The 23,418-nt window shown below is 38.6% G+C and overlaps 1 protein-coding gene and 1 long non-coding RNA gene across 2 annotated transcripts in view; one reads left to right on the plus strand and one right to left on the minus strand.

Annotated features, from left to right (window-relative positions):
* The window catches only part of col2a1b (collagen, type II, alpha 1b), a 76,014-nt gene extending 52,596 nt beyond the window's left edge, over window positions 1–23,418 (plus strand). The window contains exons 34-54 of the mRNA XM_065241983.2: window positions 1,632–1,739; window positions 2,082–2,135; window positions 2,307–2,360; window positions 2,474–2,527; window positions 2,634–2,687; window positions 8,553–8,660; window positions 9,191–9,244; window positions 9,319–9,372; window positions 9,974–10,135; window positions 10,913–11,020; window positions 11,246–11,353; window positions 11,879–11,932; window positions 12,885–12,992; window positions 17,550–17,603; window positions 17,755–17,862; window positions 17,948–18,001; window positions 18,089–18,196; window positions 18,285–18,573; window positions 18,774–18,961; window positions 19,043–19,285; window positions 22,200–23,418. Coding sequence (XP_065098055.1) covers window positions 1,632–1,739; window positions 2,082–2,135; window positions 2,307–2,360; window positions 2,474–2,527; window positions 2,634–2,687; window positions 8,553–8,660; window positions 9,191–9,244; window positions 9,319–9,372; window positions 9,974–10,135; window positions 10,913–11,020; window positions 11,246–11,353; window positions 11,879–11,932; window positions 12,885–12,992; window positions 17,550–17,603; window positions 17,755–17,862; window positions 17,948–18,001; window positions 18,089–18,196; window positions 18,285–18,573; window positions 18,774–18,961; window positions 19,043–19,285; window positions 22,200–22,346 — 2,271 coding nt within the window. The 3' untranslated portion in view covers window positions 22,347–23,418. The remainder of the gene's footprint in view (window positions 1–1,631; window positions 1,740–2,081; window positions 2,136–2,306; window positions 2,361–2,473; window positions 2,528–2,633; window positions 2,688–8,552; window positions 8,661–9,190; window positions 9,245–9,318; window positions 9,373–9,973; window positions 10,136–10,912; window positions 11,021–11,245; window positions 11,354–11,878; window positions 11,933–12,884; window positions 12,993–17,549; window positions 17,604–17,754; window positions 17,863–17,947; window positions 18,002–18,088; window positions 18,197–18,284; window positions 18,574–18,773; window positions 18,962–19,042; window positions 19,286–22,199) is intronic.
* Window positions 1,001–3,914, minus strand: LOC135719320 (uncharacterized). The gene is made up of 3 exons (XR_010521070.2): window positions 3,748–3,914; window positions 3,329–3,511; window positions 1,001–1,692 (listed from the first exon to the last, which is right to left on the minus strand). It is a non-coding gene; the product is annotated as an uncharacterized lncRNA (long non-coding RNA).

Raw genomic sequence — 23,418 nt, forward strand, 5'->3', positions numbered from 1 at the left:
AGAGTGTACCATTTAAAGTGCGTGTTGCAGGTTAACCACCACTGTCGATTAATGGGTACATAAATCACTCAAGATATGTGTATAATTTTTAAAGACCACTTTTTTACGTTTTTGGTATTAACGGTTATTTTAACGCAATTCTGCGATGACGTCACGTTGGGGAGAAGTGGAGAAAGACTCAGCCAGAGCCATAGAGATAGATGAGACATTTATTGCTGTTTAATACTTACGTATATAATTTGGAAATCATATATACATCGTAGGAAATATATAATGTGTTATACTGCAAAGTTACCATGCTAATTATTATTTATGATATATGTGGAGATAAATAAAACTTCGCAAATCTGCTGATTTGATCCATTCATGTCCTGACCACCAGGCTAGAGATTTTTAAACATCCTTAATCCACACTTACTAGTCTATCAAATAACAGAGGCGTCAAACACTGTGGATACTGAGCTAGCGTGAGCCAAACAGTCCGGACAGTTTCTGTGCTAATACTATAGCCTACATGAACTAAGATGATTGACAGACATAAAGTAAGTTTATTTAATATTACCATAAACTTACGCGAAATATGCGTGGAACAGCTAATTATATTAAACACCGTTTTGACTAAAATGTATTTGTTAGGTGTGTGTGTGTGCAGATTATATTTTAAGTTGGTATGAGCTTGATCATGATTTCTGTTAAACGTTTTTGAATGTGCTTTAGTTGGAATTTTTGATTTGTTTTATGTATTCTACCCTCCTGGATGATGGAATTAGATGCGAATGACGTCATTACGTAAAGTACGTTTAAGAACTGGTGAATCGGTTTTTTGAACCAGTTCTTTGAAACGAACTGTCCGAAAGAACTGATTCACAAAAAAGAGTCGGACTTCCCATCACTATACTAGCCTATCCATCTGTCTGTCTATCTATCTGTCTATCTATCTATCTATCTATCTATCTGTCTATCTATCTGTCTGTCTATCTATCTATCTATCTATCTATCTATCTATCTATCTATCTATCTATCTATCTATGTAAATAATCTGCGCTATCAGAACTGTACTTTACTCGTCTTTCTATAGTCATTCTCAATGCTCTCAAGGCTGCTTTGGTAAATTCTCTCCCCAGCGTGACGTCATACAGTGCGTTGTGGGGGAAAGGAGAATCATTGCAAACCGCTGTACTTTTTCATACTTTTTCGGGTTTTGTGATACTCAACAACATAAAATACAATGGATAACAGTTTAAATGTTTATTATTAACAAGCAAATTGCACAAATTCGTTGAAAATTTTACCTGCAAAACGCCCTTTAAAGGCTTGGAAGAGCCTGGACATTTTCTAATGTAACTTGGTTAAAATTTTTCGACTCAAAGAAGATGGTCATATGTATCTCAGGGTGAGTAAACCACAGGCTCATTTTCCATTTTTGGTGAACTATCCCTTTAACTGAACAATCACAACAGAAATCGTCCTTGAGCAATAAACCAATGAATCTTAGAAAATCTTGTGTTTTGTATTGTAAGAGCATTGCACAGTAAGTACTGTTTCAACAGAAAACCACAGGGTGATATTAGACTGAGCAGTCATCATTCATTCATCCATTCATTCATTCATATAATTCTTGTCATCTGTAGGGTGGTGTTGGGCCTGCTGGTCTTTCTGGCGCTCAGGGTCCTCCAGGTTTGCAGGGAATGCCTGGTGAAAGAGGAACGCCTGGAATTTCAGGACCAAAGGGTGACAGAGTAAGTACATAATAATCAAACATGTTTTGAATGAGATGTATCTATTGGACTTTGTCAGATCTGGAACCAAAGATCAAAAATCCTGACACAAAATCAACCCTTGGAATGGACCGTTAAAAATTATACGGTCAATGAAATAGTTAATGAAAGCTTTAACTCTCATGCGTTTGGTGTTTGTATAAAGTACAGGTATTGGACAGTTCATACTTAAATGATTTTCATCTAATTATTGATAAATAAAAAGTTAGTTTTCTATAAAAATGAAATTTATTTAAATCCTTTTTAGATGAAGACACTATAATAAATGTCAGTATATGAGATGTGTCTGTCTTTGTCTCACAGGGTGACATTGGTGAGAAAGGACCTGAAGGTGCTCCTGGTAAAGATGGTGCAAGAGTAAGACGATTTACAGTAGTTACTATCAGAACCGCAACTATTCACTTTGTGTTTTACCCTGCTGTTAAAACAATATATGTTCAGAGAATCAGACTTCTTCTGTAAGAAAATGCTGTTTCAGAAAAACTGTAAAACAGGAGGATTTAAGGAAGGTGTTTTGTGTCTTTAAAGGGTTTGACAGGTCCACTTGGTCCTACTGGTCCTTCTGGACCCAACGGTGAAAAGGTACTAAACTAAACTTAATTGTTTATCTGCATCTGCTCATGCAATACTGTCTTTATTATATCAATCACTTCAGCTCATAATAACTCATTATTTGTTGGTCTTTCATTGGTCAGGGAGAATCTGGACCTGCGGGGCCCTCTGGACCTGCCGGTACCCGTGGAGTTCCTGTAAGTCTCTCACAGAACATCATCACACGAGGCTCCTGATCATCAGAACATATTATACTACATATGTAATAGTACAGTGTTCATAGTGTATTTATCTGTTTGACAGGGTGACAGAGGAGAAACTGGTCCTCCTGGTCCCGCTGGTTTTGCTGGTCCACCAGTAAGTACAGCGAGTTTATTTTCATATAAGATACAGTTATTAAACTGGTAGTCGGGTGACATAACGCACTTAAAGTGAACATCTGCTTTTCAAAGTTATCCTTCTGAGCAAAATGTGCTGTTGTTATTGCCATGTACTACGCAATCAAGTTAAAGGGTCCACACGTGACGAAATCTTTGAACTCATAGACATAATAAATACCTAGACACAAGCGTAGATTAATGCACAGACTTGCATAGGCTGCAGCTTAGTGTGCCAAGGACCCAGACTGGCCATGCTATTTTTTATTATTTTAAATTTACTTCAGTGCCACCAAAAGACACCCATTTTCCATAAGAAACATTAACAAAATAAGCAGGTGATTTGATGTGACATTTGGGTTTTGGTTGTAGTGATTATAATTAAAGGGGTGCTTCTAAACACTGGGCCTTGTGCTTATTTGTATTTGTGTTTTGTTTGTAATGTTAAATTTTTCCTATATCGTGTGGTTGTAATTGTCTTACTGTGGTGGTCCACCACTTGAAGGAATGTATAGGAAACACTGTAGTATTTACTTTTTTAATGTGTGTCTATGCCAGTTCACCTTACTATTTGCATGTGGTCTGTGTTGGTTTTTTGTACCGCTCCCGCTTAAAACTCACTCTGTGTTTACCCCCATCTGTTTAGAATTCCCGACCCGAGGGATATTATACTGTCCTTGCAATGAGTTGCTTCTTCAAAGCTTGACAGTTAGCTAACAGTGTAAAGTTCTCCAGAAAAAACACAAGGCATAACTTTTCTTGAGTTCCATGAAGAAACTTTACTTTTCTTATTGCACTGTAAAACTCAATCAAAAGACAAAATACAAACAGAAATGTGATCAAAAACAATACTGATAAATAATGAATACAACTTATAGCAACAAAAATGCTGAGTCAAATGCTGAGTCATTGCTAATAGCCATGCTAACAATTAGCCTAACTAGCAATTTAGTCATTTGACATAAGAAATCTTCAATAAACCAAATTTTAGCCAAGTACAATTACTCTTAACATGTTTTAGTGATAAATACAGTACTTACGGACAAATAATATCCAAGGCAACAATGTAAAAGGAAGAAATTGCAGCAAGAGAAAACAACACCAGCACTCTGCTCTGAGGCACACTCAACTAACTGAAAGTGAAACTTAAGCCAGAGGTACTGCTGCAGGTTAACCAAAAGAGGGCAGTGTTGCAAACACAATTATGTTAAATAAATCAAACTACTTCAGAGAGGTCAGAACAGATATATAGTTTTCAGAATTTCACATTTAAATGTCTCCAACTGAAAGAGAGAGATTGGGTATAACAAATATAAATGTCTGCTATACAAAAATTGCGTCAGTTATCTTTATTCATCTTGTCAACATAAAAAAATATTTTAAAGCGCCACTATGTAAGTCTGTCTCACTGCTGCCCCATGTGGTTGAAAAGCACAATTGTCTGTTATCAGTGTACTGTTGTTGTAAAGCCTCGCCATGGGCAGGGTAATACACATGAATTTGTTGATAGAACCGGTGAATGCAAAAAGTCATTTGGAAATCATGTCAACCAAGCAGGTAAAGCCCGATTTATAGTTGTGCGTAAGCTCGACGCCTTAGCTACGCCGTAAGTTATCCGTAGCCTGTGCATAGCTCTGCGTAGCCTCACGTGCAAGTTCTACGCGGACCGCAAGCGCTGTGATTGGTCCACCAGAACCCCTCCCATCAGGTAAAAAAACTGCGTCATAGGTATTTCCGTTTGCGACGGTGAAAACAAAGATGAGCCAAGTTGAGGAGTGATTTAACTCAAACGCAGGGGCGTAGCCAGTAATGGGCCAGGGCGGCACTGGCCCGCCCACATAACTCCCTGGCCCGCCCAGGCAAGTTTAACCAAAATACATTTTTAGTTTATTTTTTATTATTCAAATGTATTTAATAAAATATATTAACATAAACCGGCTTTATTATTGACTGGTGTGTGTTTAATTTGCTTTCTAAATAAAATGGAATTGTTGAAGCAAGTTGTAGGAAGCTTCCGAAACGTAATTGGTTGCTTGGTTGCTAGGAGTTCTGATAGATAGACTCTGTGGGGGGCGGCGGTCGGCGGGTGCTGGCAGTCTGCCAGCTAACTTTGCTAACTGCTTTTTTAGCTAATATTAACATTGCCACAATAATGGCTAAAGTTTCTTTAATGTGTTATTTAAAAAAGCACGATTTGATGAAGAAGATACGCCACTGCCTCCATCTACCGAGTCTTACCAGCCCAGTTCTAGACGCTGGTGGCGCCGGCTGCCGCTTGCTCTCTGGCAGCAGTTCCAGTGCTCTCTCCCGGTCAGTCTGACACAGGTTACCCGCCGATCTAACTGCAATTGATGAACCACCTTCACAACCCAATTTGCATCCATGAGTTACTACCCGCCTCAACAACCTTTTGTTTTTTTTAAAAAGAACTCTGTGACTCTGGACTATAATGAGATCATTTCTGTTTTCAACATCAAACCCGGGCGTTTGCGTCTTTTGTAGAATTAAAACAACAAAGGTAGGCATGCTGTTTAACTAATTTCCTTATTTTTGCTCGTGAAGTGATTTAACTAAGTGGTTTGTTGTGTATAGATGTATGCCAGCCTTATAGGTTAAACTTACATTGTTTAATTTAAATGAGTTGCTATTTTTGGCACAAAAGCTTAATTTCCAACAGGCTGATTGCACTGTATATGGTTGATTTAACATAACTTAGGCAATGTGTTGTTATCAGTGTTGGGAGTAACGCATTACAAAATATAATATATTACAGTAATATATTAGTTTTAGCTGTAACGCAGTAATATAACGCATTACTAATAACATTTTGGTAATATTTTACTCGTTACAGTCTTAGTAACGAGCGCGTTACAACAATGCATTTCAAAAATAGACGTGTTATTTTATTTTTTTTATTTTTGACTAATGCGCGCGACCAGCATCCACACAGGAAAAAGCTGCGGGTAAAATAGTAATGTCTGCGTCCCAAACAGCATTCTTCCATACTATATAGTAGGCGAAAAGCACTACTTCTCGTACTCTTTGCCTACTATATAGTATGGAAGTAGGCGGTTTGGGACGCAGCGTATGTCTGTTTCCAGGTGCTGTATGCAGCATGTTCATTCTTACTTTAATTTTGTATTTGACGCGTTTCTTAAAGAGCCGAATCTGGGAAGTCCGCGGCTGTATAAGCATTGACTAAAGTGGTCGCAATCAGGTCCGGTAGCGCCGCACACGCAAAATTCTGCGAATGAGAGCACTAAGTAAAAGCAACAGAAAGTTTCTATCGGTCTCCTGTGCTGCTTAAACCTCAGTAGTAAAGAGACTTTTAAAAATCTTGCTAGTAAAATCCATTTCATCACACCAGCAATGACAAGGTAAGCTAACGTTGCTATGGTTTCAGTCCATATACATAATAGATTGCTAGGCTATTCCTATGCTATCTACAGTTTTATTACAAACAGCAACCTAAACTACAACGTAACATTAATGTAGACTTAAACATGGTTATTTAAATAGTACATTTAAACATAACTGTTACCAGCCTTTGTATGGGAGCCTATATTCATTGTTTGGCAAAAAGCAGTGTTCCTCTGTTTGTCTGTGTTGTATTAAGCAATTATATGTTAACCTACATGTAATCCTTATATTGTACTGAAATTAGCTGTATTCCTTGAGGCCTGACCCTCCAATAGCACTTTTTGATAAGTTGTGTCAACCCAGTGCAAGCCAGGTTTGTGCTGTGAATCTGAATTAAAAGTGAATTAAAGAATAGAAATGAAAAGAGGTTGCGTGTCTTGCCATGTTATTAGTCTATAGGTTGCATTATAGTGGGCTCTAGCTCTATTGTGTTTGGTATGTGTACCATCATTTACCAGACTTTTACCAGATCATTTGTCCATGTTTATGACTCTGACAGTCATTGTTACTGTTTTTTGCCATAAGTCTTCACTGTGCCTATTCAAAGCTCGAGGGCCAACACATAACTTCTAGATTTATAAGCATCAATAAACTACATTTTAACATTTTATAATGCCTAGTCATACTTCTGTTATTTTGATGAAAGTAACTCAAAAGTTACGCAAAAGTAGTGTAACTCATTACAGTTCAGAGTCAGTAATATTGTAATGTAACTAATTACTTTCAAATTACAGTAATTTGTAATACACTTTGGAAGTAACTTGCCCAACACTGGTTGTTATTTATTTCAAACCGTGCTCTGCTGAGAGTTTTCGTCATTTCAATTTATTTTTAGCCTACTTTATTTCAGGTGAACTGTTTTTGCCTGGTTTGTTCAGCCTTTATTGAGCTCTGTTGGTTGAACATGTTTAGACAGTGTTTTATTATTGACTTTGCCAAAAATTGAAAAGTAAAGGTGTCACTGTTTTTGCAGTTTGTCTATTGTTTTTTTCCACTCTAAGGTTTAATTATTATTTAAGTAATTTTATTCTGATAAACTATAGGCCCACTCACTTTTGCTCCGGCCCGCCCAAAATACAATTTCTGCCTACGCCCCTGCTCAAACGGCAACAAAAGTCGCTGTTTATTTACTTCCATCATTGCTGGTCTTCTCAAAACATACACAACAAGTTGCTGTTTCAGCTTTGTTTGTGTGTTAACTTGCCAAGCTTCTTCTTCTTTGATGGTCGTGCTGCTACTGTGGTTACACGTGTGGATACTGCCTACCGGCGATCTACGCGTGTGCTTGCACGTCGACGCGAATGACGACGCAAAAGTGTAAATGAAAACCGACGCGGAACCTACGCTGTCGCGGCTACACCATAGGACCTACGCACAACTATAACGAACCTTTAGGTAGCTATTAAGGCTGTAAGTAAGCTTTTCACACTGGACATAGTTAAGGTTATCTGTTTTTTTATGTTTCACACTGTTTGTACTTAACCAGGGGTTAAGAGATAACCCTGGATTTCATAATCTGACGTTTCACACTGTGGTTTCCTAAACCCTGGGTCAGGAGTCTCCAATGGCTGAATGCGCTCTCTTTTAAGGTGCACTCGTGGCAACACCGGAATGGAAAGGCATCTTGCCAGGTTTACAGGGCAGAATTTTTTCAAAACAATTACAGTAAATGCAAAATGTAACAGAAAAATAAATGAAATAGGTCATATCACTCAAAATTCTAAGCAATATATGACATAAATGAATACCAAATACTTGCCCCACTGACAAATAAAGCATTTAAATATCCGTGCAAGTAAAGAATGGTTTCAGTACTGAACAGCTCCTCAGATGGGTCTGTATAGGTGGTCAGTTAGAATGAATAAAGTGCAGATACTGTTCTGTCAAAAATGAGCTATTGTCAGACCGCTCTCTCCTGTCCAAAGTACACCAGAGTTTTGACCGCTACCATCTTTTACTCTGAATTTTATTCCCGCACTGCAAGAATCCTTATCGGGTCCCACAGGAGTGCAGACCTTTAGCGTGTGGACCATGTATGACACTACATAAGTTTCTTCAGTAAAGCATAATGTTTGGGGGAATGGGGAATAATTTGTAATGAAAATTGCTTTAAAATATTTTGTTTTTTTCTGCTATAACATTTATTTTTCCAAAAATCTGATTTGCTGCAATACACATTGTGAAAGAAATGAAACTGCAGTGCATTTAGAAATTGTGTTTTAATATTATTGTTCATCTTACTTCATCATAGTTGTTGTTTTAATGTCACTTTAATTTAATGTTTGAGAACAGCCGTGTGCCTCACAGGCCAAATCATGAATGTGTGGATATAGTAAAGGAGAAAAATACATTAGAGGTTTACTATTTACAAACCTTGACTTGACTGTTGTATTTAATGATAAAGTGGTGTCGTCTTCTTTGCTAGGGTGCAGATGGACAGCCTGGTGTTAAAGGAGAACAGGGTGAAGGGGGACAGAAAGGTGACGCTGGTGCTCCTGGCCCTCAGGGACCCTCCGGATCTCCAGGTCCTCAGGTAAAAAAAGCCTGGAGTATAGCTTGTTATTTTACAAGCATAGTTGAACGCACAGCTTTGCAAATCATTATTCATTCTGATTCAACCTTCTATGCAAATTGCAATACCACTACTTGCCTACATACTACATCAAATCAAATCACTTTATTACATGCTTGACACAGGTGTACCGTGAGTAAAAATCTTATGTGTGCATAGACCTGGCAGCTATGCAGTTAAAAAGTTACAACAAAAAATACACTAAACACAGTAACCCACTATATGCAATATACAGTTCATATGTACATAATACAATATGGTACAGTATACACAGAATTAGACACAATGATACAGGACATGTAGCAGTAGTTTAGTGTAAGTGAGATATTTACTTGAGTTCAGTACTTAAAATTGCAACAATCCAGCAGATTGTGTATAGTACGCATGAACTATTCTCAAGTTTTCATCACGCTTACTCTACGCTGAACTATACTTCAGGCTTAACCCTAGTTTCAGTCTTCATTCAAAAGTGTTTATTTATTGGGTTATAGGGACCAACTGGTGTGTCTGGACCAAAGGGGGCTCGTGGTGCTCAAGGACCTCCTGTAAGTACAAACACATAAAGTATTTCAATTAAACTCTAGATATCAAACTAATATTTGTCTGATTTTGTTTGTAGGGTGCCACAGGTTTCCCTGGAGCTGCTGGTCGAGTTGGACCGCCAGGTCCTAATGTAAGTATCAAGCTAATCAAAGCAGACCTGTTAACTAACAATACAGAAAAGTTTTTATATATTAACTTTGGTTGTGCTGCGTTCTGTAAATTGAGTTTTATAAAAAGTCTTTACCTACTTTACTATTCCAAATGTTCATACACTCTAAAAACAAACGGTGCTATATAGCACCAAAAGTGGTTCTTTGCTCGTAATCATAGAAGAACCGTTTTTAGTGCCATATAGCACCGGTGAAGCACCGGTGAAGCACCTGTGTAGAACCATATAGTGCTATGTAGAACCAAATGTGGTGCTATATGGCCCCTATATGGTTCTACACAGGTGCTTCACCGGTTCTTCACCGGTGCTATATGGCACTAAAAACGGTTCTTCTATGGTTACGATTCAAATCAACAGTTTTGGTGCTATATAGCACTGTTTGTTTTTTTAGAGTGTACTGTTTTTGTCTTTAGTCCATTTGGTAAAGTAATTACGAATCGCCCCAAACCATTAAATTGGAATTTTATCCATGAATCAATATAATGAGCAGATGTTACACCCCAACCGCAGTTGTTAGTTCCTGATGAGTTTCTTTATGTGTTCATATGTTAATCATTTTCAGGGTAACCCAGGTCCTGCTGGTTCTGCTGGCCCTCCTGGTAAAGATGGTCCAAAGGGTGTACGTGGTGATGGCGGTCCTCCTGGAAGACCGGGTGATGCTGGCTTACGTGGGCCAGCTGGTACTTCGGGCGAGAAGGGAGAGCCTGGTGAAGATGGTCCTCCTGTATGTAGATTTTCATTAAACACACCTCACTTTGACTGAAAAAACTATACATGCAGGACAAAGAGTATAAGTGTTTACATCAATGCATCTGATTAATTCAGTAATGATTAAGAAGTTAAAATCATTTTACGAAATGAACGCATTACACTTAATAATAGCAAAGATTTAAACCAGTTTGCGCTGCGCATCAAGACAAACACACACATATGTGCAAAACTCTTATTGGTTAGTGGATCTGGTTTGTCAGGTGGTACCAGTGTCAGTAGGCACTTTTAGGTAGGCCTAAATTTCTGCACCCCCACAAAAAAAGTGATTTATTCCACAAACTGTACAATAATTCAAGATCGCTTTATGTCCCCTTCAAATTTCTTATGAAAACGGCGGTCAGCTTTGATTTAACCCCATCTTACTCAATTATTGTTAATTATTTAGTACCTTTTCAAGTTCATTTCGAACTTTATTATATGCCACAAAGAAATGTTTCTCATGATCTTTAAATCTGAAGATGAACACTTAAAATAATTTTAAAATAAAAGATTCAACTCAATCTTTAACCAACAGACGGTTACCTGTAAAGATGAAAACACTCAAATGTCAAATACAAATTCAGCTTTTTAGTTCTGGCTCCATATAGGGAGAATTTTCTCAAAATAGAAAGATCAAATCAACAGTATGTGCTATAGCTATAGTGATTAGTCATTGTCATATTAATGACTAGTTTGAATAAATACTGTATTTTCATTTGATTTATATGTAGTTTTTACTGTGATCTTCCAGGGTCCGGATGGCCCATCAGGTCCCCAGGGTCTGGCAGGACAGCGTGGTATTGTTGGACTTCCTGGACAGCGTGGTGAAAGAGGTTTTCCTGGCTTGCCTGGACCTTCTGTGAGTTCTGTCAGATAAACACACAGACCTTTAGGGTGCGGGTGGGTTGATATATAGAAAGACATTTCTGATTAGTCAGAAAACAGTTTTGTTTAGAGAAATGTGACATTTGCCAGCTTCTGAGATTCAAGGGACTTGTTATATGACAAACACATTCATAAAATAAACACATCTGTCTTTCCATGCTCATAAATCAGCTGATAATGGTATTGATGTCATTGACAGGGAGAGCCTGGAAAACAAGGGGCTGCTGGTGGACCTGGAGATCGTGGACCCCCAGGACCTGTAGGATCTCCTGGACTGACAGGATCTGCTGGAGAACCTGGTCGAGAGGTCAGTTTCATACATATATTCAATATAAACTTTACAATGCCCTCCATAAGTGTTGGGACAGTAAAGACAAAATGTTTGCGCTGTTTGCTGTTAAGATAAAAGTACAAAATGAGACATTTTACTTTAAATGTGACATAACATTTATTTATGTTTCAATACATACATGCTTTACCAACAAACAATAACAACAACCTTTCATCCTGAAACATGTGTATTCGACTAAGACTGCAGAAGCAATAAATCAAACTGATACTACACAATCTTCAAAATTCATGTGTGAACAATTAACGCAAAATTAAAATACAAACGTGTTGACCCATTGAGTTTAAAAATTATATTACCACAGGTAAAAAATTGTGACATTCTGTTTCTTCTGTCTCATATTCACATTTAAATGTTTAGACATTTCTTGACTCCGCAAAAACAGCAATTTTGCCTTCTATATGTATGTAATATATATTAAACTATGTAAAACTACTTAAGCTTCACTACTTAAAATTGATTTTGTATTGTATTGTTTTGTAGGGAAATCCTGGATCTGATGGTCCTCCTGGTCGAGATGGTGCTCCAGGAATCAAGGTGGGGACAACAGTATAGTGAATGGAGGTTAACTGAATATTTGTGACCTCTAATGGCATACAGTAGCAGTTTCATATACAGTATTGCTTAAAATTTAATATTACTGTTGATATACTGATATTCAATATACTGTATGGTTTATTCAACGACTAAATTTAAGTTTTACTGAATACAAAGATTATGGTAACACATTACAGGGTTAATTTGTTAACTTTAGTTAATGCATTAGCCAGCATGAATTAACAATAAACAATACTTCTGCAATTATACTTTAAAGTTATAACTGTTAACATAAATTGATGCACAATGAACTAACATGAACAATTGTATTTGGATTAACATGAACAATGATAAATAAATTATATATAATTTATTAATAAATTCTATATGATTAATAAACATATATTGTTAGTGTATGTTAGCTAATGTGTTTATTAAAGGTGCAGTGTGTAGATTTTAGCAGCATCTAGCAGTGAGATTGTGAATTGCAACCAATGGCTCAGTCCACCTTTCACCGAAATGCATAGAGAAGCTATGGTAGCCGCCACAGGACAAACATGTTGTTTTCTACGACAAAACAGCAGTGACAAAATGTTAAACTGTAGAGCAGTTTGTCTGTTTAGGGCTACTGTAGAAACATTGTGGCATAAAATGGCGTATATAAATAAAAAATGGCTCATTCTAAGGTTATAAGCACATAACAGTTCATTTTGTAAAGTTTTTTATACACAACTGATAATAAAGTTATGTATATTTTATTGAATTTCTGTCAAAAGATCATCCTAAAAGTTACACACTGCACCTTAAATGTTAACAAATACAAGCGTATTGTAATGTGTTACCAAGATTATTTAAGTTAAAAGAATGATTCATATTCAAAGTTCAGTTCTTATCATGTAGAAAATAGTTCTAAACTTTGAATCCATTTTCCTAACTATTACTTTATGTTCAGGGTGACAGAGGTGAAACCGGTCCATTTGGATCTCCTGGTGCTCCAGGTGGTACTGGTGCACCTGGTCCGGTCGGACCCACCGGTAAACAGGGAGACAGAGGAGAGGCCGTAAGTAAAGCAAAATCAGCACAGAATCAAACTAAATTATTTCTTTAGATAAAACTTATTTACAGTAAGGGCAGTATGACTCAGTATGACAGTAAGGGCTGTAGTGCCATCTTAAATTCTTAATCTTATGAAAATGACTATGAAAAACTTGCCTTATTTTATATTGTATAACAGTACAAAAGGAAACGTTTATTGAAAAAGTCCAGCTCAAACAGCTGAGTTACAGATTTTAACATCAGTGACACGGGAACGAGACACTGCATCGCCGTAGTGATGGTATGAGAACGCATTTGCTTGATTGCCTCAGAAGCGTGTATGTCAAAAACCGTCCAATAGGGGGAGAATAACAGAGCATCCGAAAAGCATATCTTTAGTGTCTCGTTCTCTTTGCAGTGAACAAGGTTTACAGTCATACTCGCATTGCATCGTTGTAGTGACGCTATGGGAACGAAATGCCCACTACGCCTTAATTACTTATTTCTGTCCCTGTGTGTCTAATGTTATGATGGACAATTATGATAGCTACACTGTAGCTGCTACAGTAACAAGCTTTATCCAATACTGGATTTAGTAAGTGTCGGAACATGACCATTTTGACATGACACCATGGAATGTTGTGTTATGTATTATACCACTTGATGCGCCTCTATATCATCCGTGGGAAGACATACTGTTTTCACTGTCTATATAAACCCCTTGCACGTGACGTCACGCTCTACTCGCGCGAATTATGGATGCCATGACGGACGGCGGAAGTGCTATGTTGTAGACGGACGGCAAGCCGAACAAGTACGTGTTTGTGTTCGTTAGGGTCATAAAATGGTTATTTCGTGTTGCTATGATGCACCTACCATTACAGAAAAGTGGCATAAATACATTATTTTTCATGAATGTTATTGTTTAATGCTGCAGTGACACCATAAATCATAGCTGCTAACTCTCACACATTCACCGTGAGACCCACGCAATTGACCCCATTCTCACGCTCTCACGCCACACATCCATTTACACAATGTAAGTAGCTAAACCAGTGCTCGCAGTACTGACACTTTTATATTTAAGCGTACCTTCACTGTCTTTTGCGTGCCACCACTTCTCATGTTGCTGGTACTTTGCTGCAAAGAGTCAAAGAGCATTTCACTCTATGTGGCGCTGCGCAGGAAGTTCGGCAGCGAGGACATCAGAGTACCGCGAGAGCAAGTCGAAATGTTACAAAAGGGTCCGCCTTTACCTTTGCTCTCGCGTTACTCTGATGTCATACGCCGATCAGTCAGCTCCGCACCAGTCGAACACACAAAGTGTCAAGGTCTGGATGAGAAGCAGAGACCTGCCCGGATTCCACGCACGCAGATACCCTCAGAAAACAGCAATTTTAATCAACCATCACTCGCGTGTGCATGTTTGCCAGCAGTACAAGCCTGTGTGAGGTTTGCGGTGACAGGTTTTAATAAAAGAGAAAAAGGTCAATTGATATTTGACATCTATAAACAATAATATATATGAAATATAATTATATGGTCTTGACATACACATTATCTGTTGCTTTAGTTTAATATTAACTACTCATTTGGTTTATTTGATTGTGACAGTCCCTCTATCACCAATCACAAATCATCACTTTACGCTTCTCTTTCTCAGTGGATAAACTGAATCAAAGCTGCTGTTATCTGCAGTTATACATTTTACAGAGACCAGTAGCCTATTCATTAGATTTTAAGAACTTTTTGGAACTTTTATCAGAAGGAAAGCATAATAGAAGTGTATAAAATAATAGTAAAGACTCTAATCTCAGGCATTTAAACTCAGTAAAAGCTTTTATTTCAATTTAATTTCTAAAATATGATTCGAGTTGTATTGTGAACCATTTTAACGCAGTCTTTTCCAACTATTTAACACAGAAATAGCTAAAATCCACACTATTATCAATTGGCAAATGGTTAGGACAAATTATTACCACAAACCCCCACCCCCCAAAAAAAATCTCACTCCAAGTTGAACTCAGAAGTTGGCAGCTCTGCAGACTTTTAAAAGCCTTAAGATCAGCACCAGTGTATGGGGATATCCCGTTTACCACATAGTGGTACAAATCATGCGGGCTGAAGTCGGGCAGACTCAGCGATTTAATGAGGTCCGTGAAAATTGAAGGAGGAAGAAGGTAAGGGTCGGTATCCAGTCCCGCTATCTCTAACTTCTCTAAATAGCGCTTTTTGTGAGGACCTACCAAATGCCCTACCTCGACCGATAACGGCACAACAACTTCCTTAATATAAGAAGCCATGTATTTTAGTGTAATATATATTTAAACTGTTTAAAACTAATCAAAAATCCCGCTCGTCTATTACTAATCAACCTAGTGCGTCAGTGATTTTGTCGTCCAGCATGGCGTCGTCACGTGGTCTAGGTTACGTGTTTGCAAAGGGTCTATAGACTACAGTCTACAAACTTGTTCTTGTGATCGATATGATAGCACAACATTTTTGTAGGGTTACGAATCAAAACCTGTCAATTAGCTCTCTCTATCTAGATAATGCGACACCGATATTGATTCTCAATCTTTCTCTCTTCTTGTCTCAAACTCTTCTTGGGTCGTTTGGTTGGCCCGTACATTTACGCTTAGGAATTGTCTTTGCTGACACAACCAGCGGCAGACAGTAAAGAGTAATCATGGTCCATAAACAAGCGAGTAGCCCAACCAATGCTCTACACTTATGTTACTTCCGCATTTGTCCACAACACTGTTGTCATGTGGTTTCTACGTCAGTAAAGGTGGTAACAAAGGGTAATGTGGATATTAATGTCATTGACAGACGACTGCAATGCCCCATGTCACTGTGTTTAGAATTGCAATTTTCTGAAGAAGTAGTTGAAAACATTACAGATATAGGCCTAGTGGGTTTTGGATATTTGGTTCAGACGATAACTGTTGCCTTTCTGGATGAGAAGCTCGGGAACGTGGTGTGATTCATTGTAATCTCTGGACAGGAAAGCTGGAGACTCAGAACGTGGCTGTTACAATCATTACAATCATGGCGCGCTACTTGGTGATCTTTAAGTTTCCCAGCACTCAAGCCGATGATCTGTTATTGGCTCTCTCAGGGGGACAGTCCGATGGGTGAACTGTTACGCTTCCTAACCGAAAACTCAGGACAAGAAATGTCTGTGGAAAGGGTACTTTTATCCCTTTTTGATAAGGAACAGGTTGCATCTTAGCGCTTTTCTCTTGCAGAACTGTGATTGGCTGTTGATATCAGAAGGAGCCCACGGAGTGTGGCCAACCTTTCTTCACTGTGAAGAACTCATTTGCATAGCATTTAAGACGTTAAACTTTGTCTTTAAAATTTGATCTATGCATTTTTTACTTACCAAACCACTTCAAAATGCCCTTGGCATTTGTAAAGATTTGTTCTTTGTTTTAGCCAACACTGCTGCATGGTCATGCTGTTCCTTAAGTAATTTATGGCCACCCTTGTTTAGGACGAGAGAATGGGGGGTTGTTGATAAGGATAACTACTGTAGACCTGTCAAAACATCCTCTTCTTCTGAGTTTTGTTGCTGAGGTGTCGGGAGTTGTCCTAGCAGCCTTATCTGATGGAATTGGGCATTTGTTATGTTAACCCACCAAAATCCAATCCTAGTGTAGCAAACTCTTTTCCAGCATGGCAGTTGGGGTTTTCTAGCCTCCTGAAACCTCTCAACAATGTTATTAATGGAGTCACCAAAAAGGCCCAAGAGGGAAAGTGGGCGTCAAAAAGAACCGCCTAATCAGCGGCCTTAATATCTGATAAATTCAGCCACAGATGTTTCTCTGTGGTGACCAGGGCAGCCACAGAAAATCCTAATGCTGTGGCCATCTCTTTAGCGACTCTTTAGAGACATCCAGGGCTTAATGGAGCTCCTTAATTTTATCAGGGTTAAAACCCCTATCCAGCTCCTTCAGCAGGTCAGCCAGGTAAGCTTGCAAAAGAGTCATGGTGTGGAGGCTAGACTGACCTGCTGCTGAATAAGCTTTGCCCACAAAAAGTTGATGTCACCCTGAACAGTTGGATGGGCAGCGCTGGAGCCTTAAAGGATAAAGGGAACAGATAGCTAGCCAGCATCTGTTCAAACTCAGGCATCGCCCCATAACCATGATCTTTCAGCCAGAGAAAATAAATACAGGCAGAGTAAGGATGATTCCAGAGCCTGGATAGCTCGCTGTGCAGGTCCAGGAAAAAAAGCAAACTTCAACGCTGAGGCTGTAATTTTTTTATTAAAAAGCACTTGTCAACCTTACTTTGTGGATGAGCGCTCTGCTTCTCCTCAGGCCAGTCGATTTTTTTAGGCTACAGCCTGGATAACAGCCTCTAATAAATCATTATATTGGGGAAGATGATGTCTGGGCGTCCTCTTCCCCCAAATCAATACTCATAAAAAAAACTAAGAAGTTACTAAAAGGCAGCACCTTGTGCATACACGCCTCCTCTTCGTGTTTTGTTTAAAATGTACTAGGAAAAGGAAAGGTCACTTCTTGGCATAATATCTTCCTCTACACTAATAACTGATTACCTTTATTTGCAGGGACCAAAAGGACCTTCTGGACCTCCTGGCCCTGCTGGAGGTCGAGGAATGCCTGTAAGTACCTTTGTAATCACACATTACAAACCCATGTCATTTTCCTCAATTCTCAGTCTGAATAATTGTCATGCACATACTGATTTTTAAAATCTGAATCAAGGTTGTAGATATAATGTGAAGTCACCATGCTTATGTTCAACAATCACAGGGACCACAAGGACCACGTGGAGATAAGGGAGAGTCTGGTGATTTGGGTGATCGAGGACAGAAAGGACACAGAGGATTCACCGGACTTCAGGGTTTGCCAGGGCCTCCTGTAAGTTGCTGTTTTTGTTAATTGTAATCAATTTATCAACATTTTGTTTGTTAACAGAAGAGCATTTTGCACAATTCACCCATAGGGGCAGCCTGGTGACCAGGGTGCTACTGGACCCGCTGGACCAGGTGGAGCGAGAGTATGTATCAGGGCATCTTCAAATATTAATGCACAATGTTCTATTTATTGACTTCTGCTGAGACTCTGTCCTGCTAACTCTTAAAAGGGACCCCCAGGCCCTGTTGGTCCATCTGGAAAAGAGGGAACAAATGGAATGCCTGGACCCATCGGACCCCCTGGACCTCGTGGTCGTTCTGGAGAGACTGGGCCAGCCGTGAGTGCTACAAATATTAGTCTTATATAACTTGAGACATCTAACATTAAAGCAGTGTAGATGATTCATTTCATTCATTTCTCCTCAGGGTCCCAGTGGAAACCCCGGGCCCCCCGGTCCTCCTGGCCCTCCAGGGCCTGGCATTGACATGTCTGCATTTGCTGGTCTCTCTAACCTTGAGAATGGTCCAGATCCCTCGAGGTACATGAGGGCAGACCAAGCCGCAGACGGAATTCGCCAGCATGACACAGAGGTAGATGCCACTCTGAAGACCCTGAACAACCAGATGGAGAACATCCGCAGCCCTGATGGGACTAAGAAGAACCCTGCCCGTACCTGCAGAGATCTCCGACTCTGCCACCCAGATTGGAAGAGTGGTGAGTCTAGTGTAGGGCCATTTCAAAATTATTTTTTTTGTCAAAAATTTTATAAAAAAACATTATTTGTTTCCATAATTAATAGCACTTAATGGATGTATTAAATTGACAGCCCAAAAATTTGCAGTATATATTTGACAATCCTTCTGTAAAACTTATAAAATAATTAATCTTGACAAATGAATTGTTTCTCTCTGTAGGCGAGTACTGGATCGATCCTAACCAGGGCTGCACTGTTGATGCTATCAAGGTGTTCTGTAACATGGAGACTGGTGAGACCTGTGTGTATCCAAAACCCTTAAATATACCACGCAAGAACTGGTGGACCACGAAGGGTACTGAACGCAAGCATGTTTGGTTTGGAGAAGCCATGAATGGTGGATTCCACGTAAGTTAATCTTTTAAGACTTTTCTGCAAAAACAAGATAACCTCTGGGTAACCAAAGTTGTCTTTTTATGACTACCACAGTTTAGCTATGGGGATGACAATCTGGCACCTAATACAGCAAGTATACAGATGACCTTCCTGAGACTACTGTCCACAGAGGCCTCACAGAACCTGACATACCACTGCAAAAACAGCGTGGCCTACATGGATGAAGCCAATGGCAACCTGAAGAAAGCTCTGCTGCTGCGGGGCTCCAACGACGTGGAAATCAAGGCAGAGGGCAACAGCCGTTTCACTTACACTGTTCTTGAGGATGGCTGCAAGGTGAGAAAACGCTTTTATACACTATGACCTGTGTGCTAGTTATAGAGCTAGTTTTAGGTGAGAGCACATGCTTAGAGCACAACTTTTTTGGGAATGCTAATCGAAATATATATTTTAAAATACACAGTTAGATGGTATCTATGCTTTATCTGTTTGCATATATAGATTTTTGTAATTTAACCAAAACATGCTAATCTGTATAAATACATTTCATGGAAAAAGTCATTAATTTGGAAAGTTCCGTGGTAAAATGCCAAGTTATTTTGTTTATCCAATTCACTTGCAGTTATTTGTCAAATGTATGCACATGCATTAGTGCATTTTCATTTGTAAACACCTAATTTGCATGTGGTGATTATAATGACTTTACTGTATCCACCTGTAGTGTCTCTATTATAAATAGACTATTAAGTAGGGGTGAGTGGGGCACAAACTAACGTGGGGTTAATTGTAACATGGCTACTTTACATATTTATACAGGGCAGAGCAGTCTGTGCTTTTGGTGTTTTTCTCTTACTGTCAGAAGATGATGATCTTTGAATTTGTACAAAGATTTTGATCTGTTTTGGTTAAGAGTGTTTTGGAGGCATGGAAATAAATTTCTTCATATTAGGTTTTTTTTCCCGATTTCTGAGTTGGATGTGTAAGTCACCAAATCCAACCTTATATTATTTTAATCACTGTCTTGTTATCTTAAACATAACAGCATTTGTCAGCAACTCCAAGTAACTGATAAAAACTACACTGAGCTTACTTTACTGTGGTAAATGACGTGTACTATGTATACAATGTTAACTACAGATCAGCTGCCAAACCTCTCTTCACATTGTGCTAATCCATGATCGCCATCTCCCATCATCTTTAGGAAATCAAAACATTTGTTATTTTCGACCATGTATTTGTTCCAGAGTTCAGTTTAGCCATTAGTCAGACCATTAAACAAACAGAGACCGGAAGTTAGACGCGACAACGCACGTGCATCCGATGAAACCGTCTATAGAACTAATGCGTTATATGTTAAAGTGACCAGATTTTTCAAATAAAAACCAGGGACATGTCCTAGTTCAGTAGTTAAAGTATCATTGAAATCTCATTTGTTACCTACGAATTAAAAAACGGGGACAAAACCCAGTCTTAATCTTTTAATTGTTGTTGGGTTTCTAATTCAATTAATTTTTGTAAATTGAATTCTTTGTTTTCCTTTTTACAATCCACAGATAGGACAGTAAGTGTCATTACAGTTACTTCTAAGTTAATAATTCAGCTGATTTCATAGCATTAAAAACATGGAAAAGAAGGAATAATGCAAAATATTTACACAAAACCAAATGCTCAGTATCATGTTGTGATCAGTTCACTTCATTGGTTTATTACTTTAATTTATACCACGGGTCTGTTGAATGCTGTATTCTGATTGGATGAGAAATGTTCCGTAGGTATGCATTGATTTCTGATAACCGCACACCTTACTTGTCAAATGTCTTAAGTAAGGGATAATGTAGAGGCAGCCGGTAGTTATCGGGAAATAAGCCCCGACAGTGTGATCAGGACCCGACGCGAAGCGGAGGGTCTTGTATCACACTGAAGGGGCTTATTTCCCGATAACTACCGGCTGACTCTACATTATCCCGCTTATTACACGGCTACTTGTCACATAAGAAAAAAAACTGGACATGAATATGAATTGGAAACATTTTATTGGCATATTTGTTTTAAATTAACATTTTTATCCTTCCGCGAAACTTTGCACAGATGCATAAAATGATCGTAATACCTTTTTAAGATCCTCTGCTTCATACTTGTCTGTCTCCATTTTTTTCTCTTTTAGCCAGTCTTTGAGAAGTTTTAATGCCCATTCTGTATTTTTTTGTGTGTTGGTGGCTTCGTAGCTGTCATGCTCTATTTTGTCAAGTTCAGTCTCAGTAAGCTCTCTGTGTCTTGTCGTGGTTGTCCAGTGTTTGTCACAAGATGGCGCCAAACAAACAGTAATCTTTATTGGCGCGGAGCGATCTTACTCGTAAAAGTAGTACCGGCTATGCGTTATTATTTTGGAGCGGTTATTATTCGAAAAGAACGAACCTGCAAATGTCTCAACTGACCAATCAGAATCAAGCATTCCAGAGAGCCGTGTAATAAAAATAGGCAACAGAGCCATGTTTGTGGTAACCATGGTATAAGAGGAATAATTGACTCCAGTCCTTTGAATTATGTGAAAATAATGCACACCCGGGGTGTAACGGCCCTCCGCGAATGGGTGTGCATTATTTTCTTGTAATTCAATGGCCCATCGTCAATTATCCCTTACTTAACACATGAGTAGTTACGATACATTCACGCAGGGCGAAAGCGTTAACGCTTGTCTGAAGTGTGGCCAACAGCCAATCATAGTGGCTGCAACACATGCTCAGGTCTTGCATAAACTTAATTGGTTGCTTGCACTAGGTTATGCAGAGGGCCATCTGATTGGCTGATGCACACGTTGACGCTTGAAAAGTTGAGTTAATTTCATGATAGCAACTGATGGGGGGCGCGAGATGGTGCGAGGGGGGCCCCAGTTTTATGACATTATGAATTCTGTGTAATTAAACCTAAAAAAATAAGGCTACTAACCAACTTTGTATAATTTAATGTTTTGTTTAATTAAAATGTTAAGTTTTAGAACAGTTTTTTGACATACATTTTCTTTGGGGGGAGGACGTGAAGGTACACAAGGGGGGCCGCACACTGAAAAAGTTTGAGAACCACTGGGCTAGATTTTTTATAACCCTTAACAAAACAAATCAAAAAAGAAGCCTGTGCGCACCTGTTGGTCTGATGGAAAGTTTGCATGATACCTTTGCACAAATTAATATGCAACTTTCATACATATATTGTAGTGAATATCTCTTGACAGCTGTTTTCTTTGTCTCTACAGAAACACACAGGACAATGGGGAAAGACAGTTATTGAATACAGGTCACAGAAGACTTCACGTCTACCCATTGTGGACATTGCACCTATGGATATTGGAGGAGCAAACCAGGAGTTTGGAGTGGATGTGGGCGCAGTCTGTTTCTTATAAAGACAAAGGAACAGATGAAACCAGCGTAGATTCGAGAGACAGCACACACTCCAGATCGAGGGATTAAGTGAGAGAGGAAGTGAAGAGCCAGGACACATTGATGAGTAGAATAAGAGTTTCTGAAGGTGTTTGTTTCATGTATGCACTGATACAGCAAAACTCATCTGTGACTGATCAATAACCAGAGCTGAAGCCTCTCTCTGTCAACGCACCCTCTTCCTTCTGGAAATGATACATAAGGGAATATGCCAGTAAACATGACAGGAAAAGTAAATGGGCATCTTGGGTTTATTTATTTATTGTTAAGGTGCTATTCCCACTGGGCATTTGGATCAAGTATACCAGTGACTTCCTTACTTAATGTTTTGATTATCTTCATCTATCATTATATGGTCCACGTGCATTTAACAAAACCCTGAACATTGACAATCACGTGCAAACACCACAGTGTACTGTATGTATATTGCTGTGCATTAAAACTTAATCAATGGTGCTAAACTTATAAAACACCAGGCATTACTTTCCCAAAAACTGGATATATAAAATACATCTTCATGGTTGATGTATAATTTCTGTGAGTCCATTATCTTTAGGTTATATTCGTATTTGAGTCCCTACAACTTTAATATATTCAGTGTACTTTTGAAAGAATTTTTCTTTTAAGCTACCTCACCTAAAATGGCCATAGTAATTAGGCAGAACGTGATCTGTTAGGTATTCATAACAACCGTTCTGATGTCCAGTCTTTAAAATATCTTTGTTGATGAGATCTAGAGGTCCATTCTGGTACAATTAAATTCATAAGGTCTTGGCTAAATGTGATAGCGGCAAAGCTAAAGGTTGTATAATTGTTTGTCTTTTCTCTGGTTTTACTTAATGTAAATTTATTTGCAACATTTTTAAATGTAGGACCCAACAATTACTTTTTATTATTAACGTTTTACCTTTTCGGTTTTGATGCACTCCTTAGAAAAAGAGTATGAGCCGGCAACTCCTGCACGTCAACCCATCGTCCTTTTGTGTGGTGCTGTTTTGTGTTTTTTTTTTCTAAAATAAAAGGAAAATACATTTA

The sequence above is a fragment of the Paramisgurnus dabryanus genome, chromosome 14 (assembly GCF_030506205.2).
Source record: "Paramisgurnus dabryanus chromosome 14, PD_genome_1.1, whole genome shotgun sequence".
Classification (NCBI taxonomy): domain Eukaryota; kingdom Metazoa; phylum Chordata; class Actinopteri; order Cypriniformes; family Cobitidae; genus Paramisgurnus; species Paramisgurnus dabryanus.